At 35.3% G+C, this 17,411-nt stretch overlaps 1 protein-coding gene across 10 annotated transcripts in view; it reads left to right on the forward strand.

Moving 5' to 3' along the window:
- Positions 1–17,411, forward strand: part of Dym (dymeclin) — a 424,183-nt gene that overhangs the window by 187,203 nt on the left and 219,569 nt on the right. For all 10 annotated transcript variants that reach the window (XM_021236605.2, XM_087189093.1, XM_021236606.2 and 7 more), the window contains exon 13: positions 715–809. In XM_021236605.2, the coding sequence (XP_021092264.1) occupies positions 715–809 (95 nt within the window). The remainder of the gene's footprint in view (positions 1–714; positions 810–17,411) is intronic.

Genomic DNA, 17,411 nt, shown 5'->3' on the forward strand with positions numbered 1-17,411 from the left:
AATCTTTATTGGGTTCTATTTGTATTTCCTGAGAGCAGTTTCATTTCTGGTAATAGGGAAATGATGAACAGAATTCATAGCTAAATGGTCAAGTTTACTTCAGCATTTTCATTCTATGGGTTTAATGTAAATACATGTCCATATTTTTAAAATCTGAGATCCTAGGAACTAAATGTTTTGTTTGTTTATTTGGTTGGTTGGTTGGGTTTTTTTGAGACAAGGTCTCGCTGTGTAGTTCAGGCTTGCCTTGAACTCAATGTGTAGCCCTGGCTGACCTCACACTCACAGTAATCCTCCTGCCTCAGTGCTGGGATTATAGGCATGTGCCACCACACCAAGCGTAAATATGTTTTAAAATGGAGAAGTTTTACATTTTTGAAAAGGTAATTATTGTGTGCATGCTATACTATGTATAAGCAATAGAGTTTGAAGCTGTACAGTGTAATTAAATATTAATATCCTCCAGCAAACTATTTCAGTATTCATCATGGTGAGAATGATGAAGATCATCAAGAACATCATAATAGTTTGTGTCATTCATTGCTTCAAATAAGCTGTGAAAAGATTTTAATGGCTCTGGGAACTAGAGAAAAGACGTTGGGGATTCATATTTTATAAAATCAGTGATAGTTGAGTTTATATTTTCTTCTAGTTAACCTTGCTTAAAATATAAGAAGACTTGATGTATGTTTTAAACTTGCCGTTTTCTAACAGGACAAGTACCTTCATACAAATTGTTTGGCAGCTTTAGCAAATATGTCGGCACAGTTTCGTTCTCTCCATCAGTATGCTGCCCAGAGGATTATCAGGTAAATATGAGTTTTAAAGGAAATACTAATTTTTGCCTTCTGGCTGACTGACCCATTGAGAAAGATACCATGTCAGTCCTTTTTAATGGTATATTCAAGATACACCAAATTTTCCTACTTAATTTTTTATTTCCTTCCCATTTGGTTGAAAATATCTTCTATTTTGTTTTCTAAACCAGTTCTCCATCAAAGCCGTCATTTGTATTTATTTATGGTGGCACTGAGGATTGAACCCAGAGCCTTCATACTTCATACATTCTCACCTCTTTTGAGATAGGATCTCACTGAGTCAATAAGTTGCTCTGTCTGGGCGTGAACTTGCAGTCTTCCTGTCTCAGGCTCCCAAAGTGCCAGGATTACAGGCATGTACCACCATGCTCTACTTATCTTAATTCTTTTATCTCATTTTAGGTCTTGTGTGTTAGCTTTTAACAGAGAAACAGGTGCTTTTCTTTTTTTTTTTTGTATTAAATTATTTTATTGGTACATTGTAGGTATACAACACAATTACATTTCTCATTGGGAATTGTACCTTTACATAATGCATCTTGGTTCTTATTTTTTCCCAGTTCCTAGCCCTCCCTTCATGCCCTCCATACTTCACTATTTACAAAGACTTTATTTCCATTTTTTCCATTTCTCAGCATTTTTCCTTTCCCCTCTTTCCTTTCCCCTGGCCCTCCTACTACCCCTACCCCTTTGGACCTTTTCTTCCTATTTTACATTATCAATTATTCATTCTAATCATTGGTACATTTTAGGTATACAGTATAATGACATTCATCATTGGAAATTTGCACCTTTACATAGTCTTCTCTTGGTTCTTATTTTTCACCCTTCTCCAGCCCTCCCTTCAACCCCTCCAGTCCTCCCTATTTGCAAAGATTTTGTTCCTATTTTTCCATTTTCTCATATTAATCCCATTCCCTTCTATCCTTTCCCCTAGCCCTCCCACTTCCTTCCCCTTTGCCCCTTTTCTTCCTATTTCACATTAGCAGGTGCTTTTCTTAGTATTGCAGACTAAATCTTAACATATTTGCTGAGTATTTTATAGAGCATCGAACTATAAAGAGTTATCTTTGTTTCAGAAAATTCTTTTCTTTTCTTTTTTTTCATGGCACTGGAGTTTGAACCCAGTGCCTTATACATGCTTAGAAAGTGCTCTGCTGCTGAAGTACAACTCCAGCCCTGGCAATTATTTTCATAGTAATTTACTCTTGTATTAGGTTTCAATTGTCACCATAGGAAATTACCACAAATTAGTGGTTTAAAACAACATAAATTTGTCATCATACAATTCTATAGATTAGAAGTCAAGCACAGGTCTTACCAGGCTAAAATCAAAGGTCAACAGGGCTGCATTCCTTTCTGGGTGTCCTGGAGGAGAATCTGTTTCTTCTTCCTTGCTATTAGAGGCTGCCTCATTCCTTGGCTCTTGTTCCTTTCCATATTTTCAAAGCCAGAAACTGTATGTGGGTGAGTCCTTCTTGTGTCCAATCACTGTAACTCCTTCTGTGGTTCCCTCTTCCACTTGGAGGACCCTTGTGATTGCCTTGGCCCTACCTGAGTAATCCAGGCGATCTCCCCATCTCAAGTTCCTTAGCAGAACCACAACTGCAAAGTTCCTTTTGCCAATTAAGGTAACATTCACAAATATGGGGGATTAAGATATGGACATTTTGGGGGTACCATTAATTCTGTCTGCCACAGCTGTCAGCATCAGAAACCCCTCTTTCTTTCCTTTTGTCAACAACATGATCTTTAAAGGTAGGAAAGCCAATTTACCAATCATGTATAATATTATTTACAGGGATTTTTAACATGTGGGTACTTTTTTGTCTTCTAGTAGGATGTGCAATATTGTCTTAGCAGATTTCAAGTAGAACATTTGTTGTATAAGTTAGTGAAGATATGTTTTATTCTTTAATTCTTTTAGGCCGATGCAGGGTATTTTGGGCGGGTTTTTTTGCACATGTTTTCAGTACATACTGATCACATTCATCATGGGGCCAATGCAGTTTTGACAGTTAGTTTTTGTTTCTAGCCATTGGTGCTGATCCCAACCCTGTATCACTTTTAAGCTTTGATCTCACATTCTCATCAATTCACCAAATTGATACTTGTTTATTGTTCTGTGCTCATTTTTAATAATTATTCAAAATTAATGTCTGTTCTTTATTTATCTTCAGAATTCAGTAGAGGATATTTTGCATTGACTCGCTACCATTGACTGTATGTCTGGTCTTTATACATTCTGTTTGATTTGGAGAGGAGGTTGTACTTGAGAGATTGTCCAGTTGACTAACATGAATTTACGATTTAAAGTAACAGTCTTCTCATATTCAGAGTCTCCTAGGTATTGTGAAGAGCCTTTAATTTTTAAAGCTAATCTTTGTCACTATGCTTTATTTTGGCCTGAAAGATTTAATGATTTCTGTGCTGCTTTGTGTTCTTTTTTTATGTGTGCATTTGAAGTTTTACAATGGCTTCATTAAGATTTTATTATAACATTAATTTTTCCTCAACTGAGAAATCCTGTTCAATGTGAAAAATGCCAGATTGATTGGTTCAGAATTTAAGTTCTGATAAAATGTATTAAGTCAGATTAAGTAAAAATTTTCTAGATGGAAGCATGGGAAAAACTACAAGTGAACTTCAGCACCTAGTTTTCTATCTTTGATGCCCAAAATGGAAAATAAACCAATCATATTGAGGAAATGAGAAACATAGTTAGTTTTGTTATATGCGAATATTTAGATTAAGTTTATCAATAGTGCTTTGCTTCATTTTCATGCATTGTTATTTAACATCAACTAAAGAGCTGTTTTAAGTCATGCAAGGATTATCAGAAGTAGTAATAAAGATTCTTGCCTTCAAATAACTTATAGTTCAGCAATATGGATAAAACAGAAAAAAGATCTTATATACAGAAGAATATGGTAAATAATTTAATAAAATAAAAATTCCTATGATGAGGGTGAGAAATTGGTTCAGAGATGGTGAGAACACAGCACTTTGAGAGATTAGGCAAGGTAACTAGAGACTAGCCAGATGGGAAAAACATCAACCACGGTCACCAAAACAAACCAAGAGAGGGTGTAATGAGCAAGGATGGTTTATGAGTAGAAAATCACCAGTCCCATTTGATTCGCTTGTTGTGGACCTGTACAGGCATTATAGATGAAAAGCCTGAAAAGAACTAGGGTGTTGTTATGGAGGGGCTTAAGAGTTAGATTCACAATTTAGGATAATGGAAGGAGGAGAGAGAAGCAAAGGTCTGATTTTTAATAACAACAAAGAAGAAAAGTTAAGTGAATAAACTGTAAATTAATTTTAAAGAAAAGAATTTAAGGTAGATTTCTAGAGTCATCCCATGTCAGCAGATGATATTGATATTTCTGTTTGTCACACTGGGGGAAACCCAGTTCTGACAGGTTTCCAAGTGCTGTTAATGCTTCTTGTCTGAGGACTTCATTTGAGTAACCAGTGTGGACCATCCAGTAGAAACTTGTTAGAAATGCTGAGTGAATGCCCACTTTCAGACTGGTAAAAGTCTGGAGGCTTATGCAGTTTGGGGTATTGGTTTTACACAACTAGTAAGTGGCTGGCCCTGGTTTGTACAGATCAAAAGTCAGTGTTCATCCACAGCACTGCCAAACCCAAGCTGGCAGAATATCATCTGCCTGGAACCATGGATCCAAACTCTCAGGAGTTTTCTGAAGCAGATGGTGTTCTGTAGTCCAAGGTAGCCATGCTCGTGTTAATCATGCCATTTGCTGCTCCTCACCCCTTAGTCTGGCTGCCTTTCAGTACAGTAGTGAAGACAGTGAAGTCTTTTAAAAAGTTTTTTTTTAAAAACCAACTATTTGAGATAGGCATGGGTATGTTCAGCTATTATGATACATGGTGTGTGGAGATTGTCCTGGGAAGTAAACATGGGAGGAAGACAAGAACTTGTATCATTTAACCTAGAACATTCTTTTTAACATCTCATCCTTGATGTTAAACTTTACTTTAATTCAGAAAATACTTACTGAGCTTTTACTGTATGCCTGCCACTGCTGAAGCTTTCTTTTATTTGATTTCTTACATTTTCATTTCACACTAACACTATTTGTTGTACATATCTAGAAATTAAATGTTACAGTGATTTTATTTTTTTAAACTAATTGAGTTTCCATCTCATTGTTGTCTGATATCATTTTAGTCAGGAAATAGGGAATTATCTGATACAAAGAATTATAATGAATAGTTCAGCTCTGTCTTGAAATCTTAGTAAGTTATTTAACTTTTGTTTTCCATGTCTGAAATGAGATATGATACCTAGTTCATGTGTTGTGAGAATTGATAATGGCTTATAAAGCCTTTTACATCTCTGTTCTCTTTATTATAGCATCATAACATTTTTGAAATAGTTTGCATCTAAAAATAGATCTGGATCACATCCCTATAAAAGAATTTCTTGGTCTCTTTTAATATTCCTAGATTCTGATTTCCTGCCCAAACAATAATCAAATTGTCTGTATTTCCCAAAAGGAAGAAAATGAAGGCCTCACTGAATGTACATAGAGGTTTTTAATAGTAATGTGTTTCTTTTACACCAATAGATAGGAGCAGTGGCCCTGTAGTATAAATACTTCTTTTAAATGCATATGAGTTCATTTTTAAAGACACAATTAACTTGTTCTTGCTCAGTGCCTGTGCAGCAACCAGGTTCCAGTTTCTCCTTTGGGGTAGCCTTTGCTGATTCTTGTTTTATCTTGTCAGAGCATGAACCAAGAAAGGAAGGAGGAGTGTTTGCCTTCGAAAGCTGTCTTCCTATATGTCCTAAAGTAGCCAGTGCTACTTTAAAGGCAGCTAAATTTTTTTTGAGAAATCTGGCATGGTTTGCTTTTTCAGTTTAGTCTTTTCTCAAGCAGTCACACTGAGAGCATTTAGACAGCTCGAAGTTAAAAATTGATAAGTTCTCAATTGAGGATTTCTGACTATTCAGAGGATTGCTAGTATCATGCAACAGGGTCTTGGCAAATTTGATGGGACATGTGAAAACTTCCTAATTCATTTAATTTCAGTTTAGATTGTTAGCACATCCAGAATGTCAGCTTTTAAAGAAGCATGCCATGCATTTATCTGAATTTTGAATTCTTGTAAGTAGAGACCTTTGTGGATAAAATTTCCACAGGGGAAATTAAACATTAAAAGGATTTTCTTAGAAGTTTATAGAATATTATATCACATTATAGTAAGTGAGTGTGTGGAGGGGTGTGGTTCATACTTTATCCTCTTAACCATGTATTAAGCCTCCATTCCTGCTACTACAGTGAAAGATCTGAGATTTGCTTCTACTTTTAACCTAACAAATTAGCCTTTCTCAGTTTTGTCGATCCTAGTAGGAAACTCAGAACTCCTGGGTCAGAGACAAAGGACAATTCAGTGCTGTCTTTTTAATATATATTTTGTTATAAATTGTTACAATAGTAGTAGAAGCCAGAATATCATCATTTTCTTGTGTGGCTCCCATGCCCACAGGGCAACATGACAAGAGACAGGTAACATCTCCAATTGTAATGGGTCGCATTACAGGAGAAGAACCCTATGCATAGGAAACTATAATCTTTTATAATAACTTCAGGCAAACCTGTCTAACCTCTGCTTTGGAGGGAGACGTCTTTAAATATGCTTGACAGCAAATTGCCCTCTGGTATAGAAGGAGACATTATCTCTATTTTCCAAGTCTATTCACTCTATAAACAGCCATGAAAAGATGGTCCAGAGTACAAGCCTGTACATATGTCTGCTTTTAAGAGGTATAGAAACAAGAGAGACTGAAAGTATTGAATGAGTTTATTAGTCTCTGCTTTGCATATGTGTCGTAATGAATCTCCAGTTCAGGTTGTACTGACAACCTTAACACAGCCCTAAGCTTTGATCTGAGTGGCTGTGACAGATCTAGAATATTTTTGGTAAAATATTATAACAATATTAGATTTGGTAAAATTTTATGGCATTATAAAATTATAGATTTGGAAGAACCTTTTAAGAATCATCAATGAAAATAGACACATTTGACATATGGCAGTATTGAAATTGAGAGTTAACTGTGTGACTAGGCCAAGCAAGTGAACACAAGCAAGTGAAGCAGAAATTGAAATGAAGTTATCCTGTGCCTGGCCAGATATTAGTTCCAGAGCAAGAGAGAAAAGAGGCTCTCTCAAAGTGATATCTGATATTTTATAAAATACCAAAGCTAGATAAGAGAAACTAAGTGACTTAATAAAGCTTTTTTTCTTAAAATATTGCACATATTTTGTGGCCGGTGTAAAAAATAACTTTTTCAAGACATCATATGTGTTAACAGGAGAAATGGAAGTAAACAGAAAGATAGAGATTTTAAAATGACTGATGTGCCCAGTATAAATACGTACTGTATCATAGGTACCAGATACTGGACAAACAAAGGAAGAGAGAATGCTTCCTAAGAAGATCTAAGAGTACAGTCAGGAAAAGGTAGCTCTAAAACTATAGCTAGATAGTCCTTATCCTGAATATTAGGAGTTTTCTGAGCATTTAACATTTGTTTATTTGTTTAATGTTATCCACTCTCCTCATTTACAAAATGGTAGTATCCTCTCATGGCTGCTGTGAAGAAGAAATGATGTAATACATGTAAGATACAGTAGCATCTGTCAGATACCAGTTATTCAGCATTTACCAGTGGAAAAAAAATCTTCCTTGTTAGAGGAAACACAGCACCATTTCTTGTTGGTCATGGCTCAAGGAGGTATTTGAATGAATGATGAAATCTGATAACTCTAATAGGATTAAACTAAATAATTAAACTCTACTAACTAGGTGAGAAGAAGCCAGCATTCCATGTAGACCATCTTTTTTTTTTTTTTTAATAATACAACTTGTATTTGCCACATGCAAGCATTGTGGGTCCTATACAGTATGTTATTTGTATTATCCAATAATATGTGTATATTATTTCCATTTAAAGTAAAACTAAGTCTTAGAAATAATTTGTCCAAGGAAAGTGACAGTACTGGAATTTAAACGTACATCTGTGCTCCATCCTCAGTCTCGTGCTATCTTTTACTGCTAAGTGCTTCTTATAAATGAAGCATTAAATTAAAAACATACTTGTGCAGTAATTTGTGTGCAAGACAATTTAATATAACACTCTGCCTCGGGTCAGTTGTTGTCCAAGTTGGTTCTAAACACATGACCCACATTAGTACTTTCAAAAAAAAATCCTGTCTCTTAGTAGTTACTGACTGAGAAGATTTGAGAGTGAACTGTGAAGCCCCGTACATCTTTGGCAACCATTCTGCATTGAGGTTCCATGAGAGCCCTATGGAAAATGAGATAATGACAGTTTCTTCATTTCTCCCAAAGATGACACATAGCAAATACCTTTCCAAACACAAAGGAGAGAGATTAACTGATGAGAAAATGATCTCCTAGGAACCCTGCTTGGAAAGATCTGAAAAGTCTTTCAGATCTTGAGATACATAGGTTGAGAAAAACTACTGTGGGAACCCAGTATGACACTCCAATTAATGATATTTGTCTTTCTAAAATGTGTTTTTTCTTACTTTCATTACTCAGATATGAAGATCATATTGAAAATGAGAGTGTCTGTATATATTTAATAAAGTTTCGTGAAATTTTTAGCCCTGGAAATTCAGAAATGTATACAACTGTGTTATTACTTACTCTGATGTAGTAATAATCATGCTACTTTAGTAGATTAGCTGCTTGATGTAGTATGTAATACCATAATGGTACTTAAGTGCCTCAGCTAATCAGAGACCATCACATTACAAATTTCCAATTTAGAATCATTCCGTCTTAAATAAATCACTGAGATTCTAAATGTGCCCTCCAAGAAACTATAGTAACTGTTAATGTTTTCTTCATGGAATATTTTATAACACAGCTACAATTTCTGTTTCACATGTGTAGGTATTAAGGGTTCATTTAATCATCAGATCTTTTCTGTACATCTGCCATGTTTCACACATTGCGAGACAGACTCATGAATTCGTATATGGTACTGCCTTCATGGAGCTTTGCATCTAGCAGCTGCAGCAAACTGATGGTCCTAGCGCACTGGGTGTGAGGCCCTAATGAAGATGATGCAGCAGAAGGCAGACTGCTCGCCTGAGTGTTACTGGAGCCTCACTAGTGAGGCGATGCTGCTATTGTAGCTTGAGAAATGAGCATCTAGCACTTTTTCCCTGGCTTACTTCTATTCCTTCCCTAAACTACCTTTAAAAACCCAGGTATAATTTGACTTATGTAAATATAATTCCCTTTCAGTTTCCTAACTTATTTCATCTAACTTGAAGGTGATAAAAAGAATAAAAATATGAATTAAAATAAAAAGTAATGCAGAGATTATCTGCCAAACTGACTTTCAGCCAATTTTAATTTTTCTTACTCGGAAAACTTTATTTTTCAGTTTCTGTCATTATTGTCAGATAATTGAAATTCTCAAATTGCTTTAAAATTTAGTTTGACTAATTCTCAGTGGATCACAGTTCTTCCCTAGAGTAGGATGGAAAGGGCGGGGTGACAGCAGGTGGAAAGGAGCTCAGGCAGGCTCATCTCTCCAGCAGAGTTTCTTGGTAGGGAGTGGTGTGGGTTGTGGTAGTGGGGAAACAGCATGGAAGGTGACTGATCAGCTGTTTGTAAACTTGCACATTATTAAATTCACTAGAGCCTGTGCATAATTATGTTGAAGCCTTTCAAATAAGTGCAAATCTCAAAACACATTTAAGGAGAATTACTTTTTTTGTGTGTGGTACTGGGGATTGAATTCAGGTCCTTCACACGGAGCTATATCCCTAGTCCTTTATTATTATTTTAAATTTTAAGACAAGGTCTCATTAAGTTGCCCATTCTGGGGCCCAGCTTGCAGTCCTCCTGCCTTGGACTTCTAGAATGTACCATCACACTTGGCTTATATAACAAATCTGTAAGTTTCAGCTAGCTTCAAAAAATGTAAATTTGTGACTAACTTTATTTCACTTGTAGTTTCACCTTTCCTCCCTACTGTGGATCATTTTGAAGCAATTCATTACATCATTTCATTTATCAAAATCACATTTATGTGAAAAGGTATGCGTTTTTATGAATACCTATTTATGATTTGATCCCTCTGGAAATGGTAGAGAAGAAAATCAGAATTATCACCATCATCCTAATAAATGTAGATATTAACCAAAAGGTCCTTGTTGATGTAGAATCCAGTTCATCTCAGAGCTTACTCTGTGCCACTCACAATGCTAGTCATGGAGATTGTCGTATTTAATTTTGACTGTATTTCTTTATGAGGTGTACAGAGTTTCAATTTTATAGATGAGGAAACAGGCCCAGAGAGGCTGTGAAATGTATTCCATGTCAAGTAGCTCATCGTATGCTGGAGCTGAAATTGGAATTCAGGCCTGTCTCTAGCCTAAAAATGTTGTTTCTGGTAGACAGGACATTGATAAACACTACTGCGAAGGATCAGTGTCTTCTACCTTATACACAGATTCTCAGTTTTAAATCAGTGGAATTTTTATAGTCTGGGATCACTTCAGTGCAGTGATCTTCAAAGTAGAATCTACAGGCCACAGAGGGTCCGTGGAGCTTAAATTCTTTATAATAATATATCACTTACCACTTAACACTGTACTAACAGTTGCACCAAGCAAAAGCACAACTGAGATAAAACTGTGGAGACCTTAGTATAGATCAAGTGACTTCCTCTATACTAGTACTCACTATATTCTCTATAATCACATACTTGCCATGAAAAAGAATCCATCTTCAATTAAAAATATCCTTGATGAAATGGTAAAAATTATTAGTTATAATAAATGTTGACCCTTTAGTGCATGTGTTTTTAAGATTTTGTTTTACAAAACTAGAAGTTCACATAAAGCAATTCTGCACACTAAACTGTAGTGATTATCTTCAGGAAAAAGTATGTATGTGATCAAGTTGTGAGCTAAACTAGCCACTTGTTTGATGAAATGCCATTTTTACAAGTACTAGGGACAATCTATAGTTAATGTAGACTTGGCAGACATTTTCTTGAAAATTAATAAAATGAGTCTCTAACATCTGCCATGTTGCTTGCCATTAATAAAATTAGAGCTTTCAAACAAAAATTAGAATTCTGAAAAATTTGTACCTGGCACCATGATTCTGCTTCCCAATAATTTTAAGACTTTTATGATGAGATAAATTATGTTAATGAATGAAAATTTTTAAAAATACTATACAATGAACTGTGTCAATGTTTGGAACATCTACTGAATGAATTTGATGAACGACTAGTTTTCAAATGACTAAAGAATAATTTTTCATGAACTGTATTATTCATGTTAACATATAATATGTTCATTATTATATTTAAGTGAATGAATATTTTAGATTTTCTTTAGTTTAAAGTGTGTCAGTATAATGTATATATAAAATTATTGGGAGCCTTAATAATTTTCTAAGAGCCTGAAGGGGCTCAGTGATACAGTTTAGGAAATGGTGCTCTAATGGCCTTTCAGGGGATGAGATAGGCAGAATGAATATGAGCATGTCTGTATTACAAAGTTCACTGTGTATATTTCTAAATATCTACTATTTCTGAATTAATTATGTCTTTACTTCCTTCCATCAATATAATCAATACTCAGCAATGTTTTATTATTCATGATTCCATTTAATTAAGTATTTATTGAGAATATAGTTATCAAGGGTTGGAAAAGAAGGGGGTATATAGAATATATGTCATGTTTATTCTCTGTAGGAGCTCAAGGTCTCTAGTCTAAAAAGTCTTAAGATGGCAGTGTAACTAAATTGTTTTAAACTTTATTGCTAATCCTGCCTGGGTATGGCTGTAAAATAAATTTGTTCTGATTGTCTATTGCGTTATAACTATTTCAAAACTTTGTGGTTTAAAATAATAGTTTGTAATAATATCCCAGAGTGCTGTGAGTTAATTGCTTAGCTAAAGATACTCATTTGAAGTCTCTTGCGTGTTTGTAGCCACAGAGCACCTCGGTTGGATACCTACTTTGAGCAACTAGATGGATACTGTCTCTGGGCTGTTAGCTGGGAGTTCTGTTGAGGCATTGACTAGAATTCCACAGTTCTCTGTGTGACCTTACTATGGTGCTTGATCTTCTTTCAGCTGTGCAGCCAGGTTCTTAACAGGGAATATCCCAAGAGTAGCAGAAACTGTACAATTTTTTTAAAACCTAGCTCAGGTCTCTGAGAACATTACTGCTGTCATATTGCATTGATTAAAAACAGGTCATAGGACCAGCCCAAATTCAGAAAGAGAGGAAGACCACAGAAGTTCACAAATGCTGGGAGGTGTTGCCCCTTTGTGGCCATCTTTGGCTGCTAATAAGACTGTCATAAGACTATTGAATTCACTGTCATAAATTATTAGTCAGTGAGCTGGGAAAATGATTACTTTCATTCTTAAATTCTGGGCTTAAGATAAACATCTAGATTTCTGTTCAAAATAGAAAATTAACTGAATCCATTTAAATGCTATTTTTTACATTTTTCTTTCCTTTGTGCAATTTATATTTGAAATTTTCTCTTCCTGCTTTTTCCTATGTTCAGTTTCTTTTGTTGAGAAGGCTGTGTCCACTCTGCAGTATCAGTGTCTTTATTTATAGCCAAGGCAGTAAAGGAGCAGAGTCACACACAGAGTTCCTGGGCTGTGAATACTTATGTGGCTATCTTGCTGCCCATTGAGTGGCTCTTATTGACCAGGTCTCATCTTGGTTTGAGAAAATACAGGGCTGCTATCCCATGGTGTGTGACTAGCTGGATGCTTTTGCTCTCTGGCAGTGGCACCTCCAGAAATTCTGTGCAAGAGAGACTGGCAGCATTAAGTTTGGAGAGTGGAGTTCAAAGATTGCTTGGAAATGGCATTTATACAACATTCTCACTGTCTCATATTTGGTCTTATATCACAGTGACTTGGAGATCTTGCTGGAGGAAATTTGATAAGGAGTGCTTTAGCAAAAGCTCCCCTTGGTGGTGCTGTTGCACTGTAACTTTAAAGAGAATAGCTTTTTGTTGCCCACTGTTTTCAGCAAGTATTTTATTGGACATTAAGGTGCACCAGGCCCTCTGCTAGGCTAAGGGGAACTTAATAAGACACAATTATTGTCCTCATAGTCCAGTCCTAGCTAGAGTGATGTATCCACAAAGCTCATAATTTTAAGTTATTAAATAGCTCTTAGATATATATATTAAAAGGTACAATTTCACACTAAAGAAAAATGCAATTTAAGAACTTCACTGACATGTCATTTTTACCTATCAGATTAGAAAAATCTCTTTGCCAAGTAAGTTGGAATAGATCTTCTCAAATTTTGTGGATATATAAATTGCTACAAGTTCTATAAAGAACACTGTGGCACTAATTGTCCATATTCCAATTACATTACTTTTTTTTTGGTACTGGGGATTGAACTTGGGACCTTGCACTTGCGAGGCAGGTGGCAGAACCTCTGAGCTAAATCCCTGGCCTACATTACTTTTTGACCCAACAATCATATGTACATTTGTACAAAATGACAAGGTACATTTATTGTGGGAATTAAAAAAAAATAGCAAAAGGTATGAAGCAAATATCCATCAAGAAAAACATAAAGGTAGCAAACTGATAAAATAGACAATGTGCAGCTGTTAAAAAAAAAAGCTATTGATGGAAGACACTCTGACATTGAGGAAAAGAGGATTAAAAGCAGAATTGGAAGATTTAGCTCAGTGGTTTTGCTGCCTGGCTCACAAGCGCAAGGTCCTGAGTTCAATCCCCAGTACAAAAAAAAAAAAAAAAAGCAGAATTGGAAAAAAATTGAAATAGTTTTGTTTTTTGGGGGGTTATTTGGTACCAGGGATTGAACTTGGGACCTTGTGCTTGTGAGGCAGGCTGCAGAACCACTAAGCTAAATCCCTGGCCCTGAAGATAGAGTTTTTACAGATGGAAAAGGAATCAAGGGATACAGGGAGGGGAGAGGTGGAGGATGAAAAAAAAATTAGTATATGTTGTGAGCTGGTACCACCTCCCAACAATGGATATGATCATTGTATACTGCAAACATGTAAAAAATGTTATTTATCCTAGTATTTTATACAAAGTTTTAAATCCTTGTGTATCAGAAATCAACTCTGGTGTTAAAATGAAGGTTGAATTAATATATATAATCTTTTGCTTGCAGAAGTCTGATTCCTGATAAAAAGAAAAAGATAACATAAAGTTTCTATAGCATGTTTTTTTTATACTGCACTTTTGAAATGGAGTGAGTATTTAAAAGTGATAATTAAAAGGTTTTAGGCATTTTTCATCCTATGCCATGACCCAAGCTGGGGAGAGCAGTGGGAGATGAAGAAGAAACAAAGAAACCACGACTATTCTTGAATTTTGGGATCAGGTGGAACCATAGCTTGTCGGGAGCTAATGGCTGCCAGAGCACCACATGCTCTTTATTTATAGTGGAAGGCAAACAGGAAGAGAAGGCAGGGCAAATAGTGCTATGTGGCCTACGTGGCCTAGGTGGAATGTAGCATGACACAGTCTGTTTGACTTATCTAGTCTATGGAGGAGAAAGGGAGTAGGGGTTAGGTGAAGGGCCATCTTCAGGCTCGACCCATGGGAAACCTGTAAGTACTTTTCTTTTTCACAGCCATACATAGTAGTTGAGATTGTATTTTTCTTTCACACCATACCATTTGCACCTGTTTGCTATTATATATTGATTAGCTTTATTATATCCCATAAGTAATTACTAACCTTGCCTAGTTCAGACAATGGTGGGAAATGTAATGTGCTATATTTAAATTTTTTTTTCTTAAAATTATACCATAGAGGTCAAATTAGGTTTGATGTATCATGTACCTCTCATCACCACAACTTAAAAAGTGGGAATAGACCTTATTAAAGTCTATGTGTTATCATTACATCTGTTTTTTAAAAATTGTTCACAACTTGAAGTAGTATTTTGTATTAGCTTCTGTTATTCTTTAGCTGTTGATAATGGTACTGTTATGTTCTGGAAGGATTTCATCAAGTGTATCAATCAAATTTAGATTCAACTGTGAATAACAGAAAAGTAGAAAATATAAGTGGCTTAAAGGAAAAAAATTTTTATTTTTCTAAGTAAAAGTCCAAAGCAGTCCTTCTGGGACTGTTGAGGAGGCTCTGTTTCAAGGAGTCTGTATTGGTTTCCATTTGCAGCTGTAACAAATTACCAAAACTTATCGAATTAAAACAACACAGATTTATTGTGCTTCACTCTGGCTTGACTTTGCTTTAGACTCACAAGGTTGAAATCAAGTTGTTGGCCTGTTGGATTCTTACAGGGAGGCTCTAGGAAAAACCAGCTTCAGGCTTGTTCAAATTGTTGACAGAATCCAGTTCCATGTGACTGACTATAGGATGGAGATCCTCTTTGCCTTCCTGGGCCTCAGCTAGGGGCTGTTTTTAGCTGCTAGAATCCTCTCCCTTGTCCTTGCATATAGGCCTCTTTATCTAATCCTCAGCGCTGGCCATATCAAATGGCTCTTCTTATGCTTAGAATCTCTCTGACTTCTGCTACATCTCTCTGGTTCTACACAGATAAAGTTCTCTGCTTTTAAGGGTTTATATATCACTTTTTCATTATTCATTCATACGTCTTTGGACTTCTAGTTTGATTCCATATCTTGGCTATTATGAATAGTGCTGTATTAAACATGGAAGTGCAGATGCCTCTTCAACATTCTGATTTCAGTTTCGTTGGATATGCTGTACACCGGGTAGTGGGAAGGATCATATGTTTTTATGAGCCTTTATACTGTTTTCCACAATTGTTTTTACTAATTTCCATTTCCACCAGCAATACATGAGAGTTCCCTATTCTCCACATCCTTGACAGCATTTTTTTGTCTTTTTGATAATAGCCATTTTAATTTGGGTGAGATGATAGCTCATTGTTGATTTGTAATGATGACTAGTGATGTTGACTGTGTTTTTTTGTGTACTTATTGTTCATTTGTGTAACCTCATTTGAGAAATGTCTATTCAGGTGATTTACCTATTTTTAATTAGATTGTTGTTGTTGCTGTAGAGTTGTTTGGATTTTTTTATATATTTTGGAAATTAGTCCTTTGTTGGAAGAATAGTTTGTAAATATTTTCTCCCATTCTGTGTTGTGTCTTCGCTATGTTCATTGTTTCGTTTGCTTTTTTAGTTTGTTATAATCCCTTTGTCGTATTTTGCTTTTGTTGCCTGTGCAACAAAATAATCTTGGGGTCTTAGCCAAAAAATCTTTGACCTGACTAATGTCCTAAAGTGTTTTGTAGTGCTTTCATAGTTTCAGGTCTTAGATTTAAGTCTTTGATTAATTTCAGTTGACTTTTGCATACAATAAGAGAGAGGAAGCTAGTTTATTTCCACTACGCCATTTATTAGAGACCTTCTTTCTCCAATATATGTCCTGCTACCTTTACTGAAAGTCAGTTGGCTCTAAATATGAGGATTTATTTATTTCTTATTTATTTCTTTATTTATTTCTTAGTTCTTTCTTGTATTCCACTGGCGTGCTTACTTGTTTATTTTTGCCAGTATCATGCTGTATTAGTTACTGTCACTTTTTTTTTTTTTTTGTACTGGGGATCAAACTCAGGACCTTGCGCTTGCGAGGCAGGTGGTAGAATCACTGAGCTAAATCCCTGGCCACTTTGTAGTATATTTTGAACTCACTTCTGGCTTTATTACTTTTGTTCAAGATTACTTTGAATACTTGGGGTCTTTCGTGGTTCCAAACAAATTTTAAGAATATTTTTTCTGTTTCTGTGCAGGCTATAATAGATATGTTCATAGGGATTTCGTTGAATTTGTATACCACTTTGGGTAATGTGGACATTTTAACAGTTTTTTTGTAATATAGACAATTTAGTAGTTCTTTCCATCCATGAATGTGGAATGTCTTTCCACATTTTTTTGTATCTTCTTCAGTGTTTTGTTAACTTTCATTGTAAACGTAGTTCTCTTCTTGAACCAATTTATTCCTACATATATTTTGTAGCTACTATGAATGGAATCAGTTTCTTGATTCCTTTCTCAGCAGTTTCATTATTAGTGTATTAAAAAGCTACTGATGTCATATATGATTTCATATAATTTCATATCCTGCAACATCACCAAATTTATTTGAGTTCTCTTTGGGTCTTCTCTTTTTGGAGGTTAGTCTGGCCCAGTGTTTGTCCATTCTATTTCAAAAAACTTTATTGATCTTGTATATATTTTAAGTCTATTTTATATATTTCTTCTCTGATCTTTGTTCTTTCCTTCATTCTACTAATTTTGGTGTTGGTTTGTTCTTGCTTTTCTAGTGCCTTGAATTTCATTGTTAGGTAGTTTATTTGGAATCTTCCTATTTTTTGGTGTATGCACTTATAACCTTACCTCTTAGTAATCCATTTGCTATATCCCACAGGTTTTGCAATGTTGTATTTTCATTTTTGTTTCAAAGAGTTTTTAAATCTCTTTGTAAAGTTTTTCAGGGATCCATTGGTCCTTCAGAGAATGTTTAAATTCCACATATT

Source organism: Heterocephalus glaber, unplaced genomic scaffold, assembly GCF_053883595.1.
Source record: "Heterocephalus glaber isolate CG9 unplaced genomic scaffold, H.glaber_assembly_v1.0 deba00000331, whole genome shotgun sequence".
Classification (NCBI taxonomy): Eukaryota; Metazoa; Chordata; class Mammalia; order Rodentia; family Bathyergidae; genus Heterocephalus; species Heterocephalus glaber.